Source organism: Morone saxatilis, unplaced genomic scaffold (assembly GCF_004916995.1).
Source record: "Morone saxatilis isolate NCDOM2014 unplaced genomic scaffold, NCSU_SB_2.0 Contig3, whole genome shotgun sequence".
Lineage (NCBI taxonomy): Eukaryota > Metazoa > Chordata > Actinopteri > Moronidae > Morone > Morone saxatilis.
In genome coordinates, this window is record NW_023339873.1 from 23,744,502 (window position 1) to 23,749,420 (window position 4,919).

General features: G+C 40.4%; 1 protein-coding gene across 1 annotated transcript in view; it reads left to right on the top strand.

The window, feature by feature from the left end:
• The first annotated feature begins 3,317 nt into the window (after positions 1 to 3,317).
• Positions 3,318 to 4,919, top strand: part of enpep (glutamyl aminopeptidase) — a 21,533-nt gene continuing 19,931 nt past the window's right edge. Inside the window, exon 1 of the mRNA XM_035674495.1 lies at positions 3,318 to 4,147. Within this exon, the coding sequence (XP_035530388.1) occupies positions 3,531 to 4,147 (617 nt within the window). The 5' untranslated portion in view covers positions 3,318 to 3,530. The remainder of the gene's footprint in view (positions 4,148 to 4,919) is intronic.

Here is a 4,919-nt window from a genome sequence, read left to right on the forward strand (position 1 = left end):
TTAAAAGGTTCAGGTTACATCTAAATGAGACAACTAGGCCATCTGCTGTTGTAAATATGTACCAGCATTGGGTCGTGATAGCAAAGGATTATTTATCATCAATGCAGATGTGCGGTTACCAGATTGACACGCCACAGGATAACTCAATTATCTCGTTTGTTTAAATCACCAGAAAACAGAAATTTAACAAATACAACTTGTGATTCTGCGGTGAGTTATGTTTTGTCAGCACTTCTGTGGTTCTGATGTCCGGTACTTAACTCCACCTGAAACCACAGATTTTCATTTTTACATTGTGTTCAGCTTAAACAGAGCAGATACAACATGTTAAAGCTACACTAGACAAATATTTTCCAACAATTACCCAAAGAGTATTAGCACCAACCCTGCAGTTCTGTTTTACCCTTATTCAGCTTGCTATGGTTTATTGGCCTAAAAATTCACTGTTTTGGTTCAGTCTTGCTGCTCTGTTTTGTTTCCAGCAGCAGCATTATTTTGATTTCCATTGTTAAAATACACTGACTTTATGTATCTCAGGACCAACTTCCACCATGGAAAAGTTTCCCCATCAGCCTATCTTTAGCGGGTGTGCTGGCAAGATCTGTACTATGGGGTAAGACATTAGAACAAATTAACTAAGTTTTATTCCTTGTGTCATGCAGACGTTTAGTGGAGGTCAAGCATGAGGAGCCATAAAATTTATGAGTGCTTTATCTTTGAAACCTGAAAAGACAATAAAGATACAATATGAAGATGAAGCTCAGGGTCAGGCTGGTTGCATAAGCTTGTCTGCCGAAACTCATTTCACTCAGTGTGTAACATTTATGAGGATCTATTGGCAAAAAATGAATATAATATTCATAGATATGTTTTCATTAGTGTATAATCATCTGAAAATAAGAATCATTGTGGGGGGTTTTTTGCCACTAAATCCTACTCACTGGTCAATTAAACAGTGGAAAACCATGTGGAAAACATGATCAGAATATGGTATTTGTCTTTGTTTCATGTATTAATTTGAGGAAGGTTGCAGTTTTCTCTTCGTTTCTATACTGGTCTTACAGTTTTCATCTGCAGCAATTTTTTGTCCCTGTGCTGGAAGCTTGAGTCACATGCATCACTTTTCTTTTTTATCCACTTCAGCCAAGCACACAAATTTGTTTGCAGTACTTCAAGCCTTTCCAATTTTCTGCACAAATCGAAAATGCATGTAGTGGGTGGAAAAGTAAGATGAGGGCATACTCTCCAGGAATGTCAGTTTGAGTAATTAGGGTCCAAGCACCGACCACTGAATAGCATTTTTGGCGGCTGCAACATGCTCTGAAACTCGGCACAAAATACAGCGGTGGTGGAAATGTACATATGGGCCTCAAACATGGCTGTGTCAAAATGGCTCACCAGCACCCCCCTAATTGCAGCCCCTGAGATACACATAGATTATGTCCAGACATACAAAAAAGAAGCCTCTTGGCCGTACCCCAAGCACATTAGGGCCCATTTTGAATTTAGTGGTCATTTGGGGCGATTTTTGCCAGTAGGGGCGCTATGGCAATTTACATGTAAACCCCTCCTTGGGAATATATCTGATTGACTTTGCTGGCACACATGACCGCAGCACGCCCAGAAACGTGCTGACTGCGTGGACCTGATCATTGCTACTTGCAGCTTTAATCGATTAATGGTTTTGAAGCCTCATCAGATGCCAAAACATTTTCCATTTATAATGCTATAAGGAAGGATTTCAACCCTCAAACCTGATCTCAGCAGGATCACTTTATCCTGTCTCATCAATCATTAGGTAAACTGTAGAATAAACTTATCCATGTTACAAAGTCATTTATGAGTAATGAGCCTTGTATGATATTGGTCACTCTGCTTTGGCTCCCAAACCTATTAAAATTATTGAGAGGAATACATTTATGCAAAACCCTGGATTACCTTCAATTATGTTTAGGGAAAGATTGAGGTTTCCAAAAGCAAACATTTACAGGTCTGTGATGGGATGGAAATTCCTGTTTCTTACTTTCACTTGATTACATAAAGGGCAAATTACTTCCTGTAGTGGCACTGACATTAGCAGTGGATGTAAATGGTTTGGTGTGAAAAGTATCTACAAGTCTCCTATGGTGTTCCATCTCACTGAACACACTGGTGCCCAGCAGTGTGAGCAACTAGGGGGTGATAGCAGGGTTTTAAATATTTTGTTTTGTTTCTATAGAAGCTAAAGGGTCAAAGGAGTTTCAGCAAACCAGCCTATGCAACCTGCCTGATCCTGAGGTTCTTCCTTTTATTCCTTCACATGTCTAGACTTTGTATCTGGAGCCTTTAAGGCCAGGTTAAAAGTGTTTTTACTTACAGAACAACCCCACACTATAGTAGAAAACCTGGCATCATTTTGGCCCTCACCCCTTATTGGGAAAAGTGTGGAGGAGGTGGTTTCAGATGCTTTTTGACCATGTGTGATTGGAGCATCTTATTTATTACTGTCAGGATATAGTGAAAATCACTTACACTATCACTTACAGAACATTGTTGGTGGGAAACATTAACAAGACTTTTAGTACAGGAGCCTGAAATAACCCATTTTACAAATCTTATTGTCCAAAATCAGTGGTTCATCTTTTAGGGAGCATCAGTAAATTTTATGTCTGAAAGATTTTAATATTTTTATGTAGAAGTGGGAATTTGGGCCTGATGGCCGGCTAGATGAAAGGTCAGGGCATTAGCAAAGTAATTTGGGATGATCCTCTGGAGATCACGAATATGTCATAGTCATACTGAAATATCTTGCTTTGGACCAACTTGTTGGACAAGCTGACCACCTGCATGGCCAACATCATTATCAGGCCTCGGAAGAAGAAGAAAAATGGAATATTTCTACAGAGTTAATCTGTGGTGCAACACAATACAGACATTGTTTTGCTTTTCTCTTCCCACGTTACTCTGTTGCAATCACTATTATGTTGACCAAAGAGCAAATGCAATAGCAGCCGCAGTCATGTCCAAACAATAGAACCTTCCCCCATATGAACCGCTGTCAGCAGGGCAGATTCTAATGCATCCAACTCACTTTAAAATTTAAATCACCCTGATAGGGATTCAAACCAAACACACAATGACGCACACACACACACACACACACAAAATTAGTAGCAGGCTTTGGCTTATGCTCTATTTACATGCATATGCATAGAGAATAACATGTAGCAACAGACATGCAAGTTGATTTACAGGCAGATTGTAGATGTTTAATAGGAGGAGGCGTGTTAACAGCACCAGGGACAGAATAAATCTCTCGCTCAATGTGTGAGATTCTCTCCGCTGTCTGACAGATTCCCTCTCCTCACTTCTCCTCCTCTTTCTTCTCTCCACCCCTCAGCACCGCAGAGGCCAGCTTTGGATCAGCTCACACAGCTAATCTAAATACTGTAGGAGCCAAAGCCTGCAGCTCTGACTTCAGGTCAGTGCTAGAGCAGTTCACGTGGAGAAAGTCTTCTTTTAGTCCAGTGAGGTTTTCAGGTTTGGAAGTCATGGTGGAAGGCATGGACCTGGAAAAACAACAGAAGCGTTACTGCATCCGTGGTAAGCATATAGTGATCATCTGTGTAATGGTGGTGGTGTGCTCCTTGGCTGTGGGCCTTGGGGTGGGCCTGTCCAGGTCAGACAACACCCCCTCCACACCAGCCCCCCCAACAGAGCCCCCTCCGCCTAGCAGGGGGCCCTGCATGCCTTCCACCGACTCCAGCGGCGACTGGAGTAATTTCCGTCTGCCTGGCTATGTGAACCCAGTCCACTATAACTTGCACCTGGAGCCGGACCTGGGTGACGACACCTACAGCGGCACTGTAGACGTCCACGTTGAGGTCAGCAAACCCACCCGCCACCTGTGGCTCCACATTAGGGAGACGTTTGTGAGTGCCATGCCCAGTCTGAGGATGCTGGACAGCCAGGGGGGGCAGAAGGAAGTGGCAGTGAAGAGCTGTTTTGAATACAAACCTCAGCAGTATGTGGTGGTGGAGGCCTCACAGGAGCTTCCCGTCACCGGCCCAGGAGAGGTATATGTGCTCAGCCTGGACTTCCAGGGCTGGCTCAACGGCTCAGTGGTGGGATTCTACAGGGTCATCTACACCGAGGGTGGGATCACCAAGTAAGTTCTGATTTGATATGATTCCGTCATAAATGACATACAGATAACCCACTTGTTTATTGACAAACAAAAAGAAAAGAAAGTGGCATGTAGACACAGTTTCACTCTTTTAAGAAAAATGCTAGTAACACTTATTTTGACACACTATTCAGCATTTATAAGCAACAGATGAAAAATATATGTTTTATATGTTAGATTTGATACATTTATGTATCAATGTATTTGTTTATCCATAACTGGATAATGAACATATAATAAGTTAGTTATAATTTGTAGTATGTTTCCATTTTGAACACAAAATTGAATTATGTTCAATTAAGTTAATTTTAAGTTATTTTAATTTGAAAAAATTGTTGAAACAGATTGTGTCAAAAACACAATGGAAGTTAAAAAAGGTTCTTGATTAAGCTGCTTTTACTATTCATTTTAAGTGACACTAACTTGGTTTTGTAAGTTACACAAACAATCCTGATTAAGTACTTCTTACTAGGTATTTTGTTTTCACAGAAAAAATAAAAATGACAAAATAAAGTCAGTGTCACTTAAAGTTTCCATGTAATCAGTTTCAAACAATTTCAGATTTCAACGTTCAAGTGAATTTAACTTATCTGGTTTTACAGTGTATAAGGTAATGTAAAAATAATAGAGGCAAACAAAAAAAAACAATAGAGTAAAATTACTAAAATAATCTGAAAATCCGAAATTAAAAATAAAGTTAATGGAAAAGGCTGTTAAAGGTCCAGTGTGCAACATTGAGGAGGATATTGTCAGA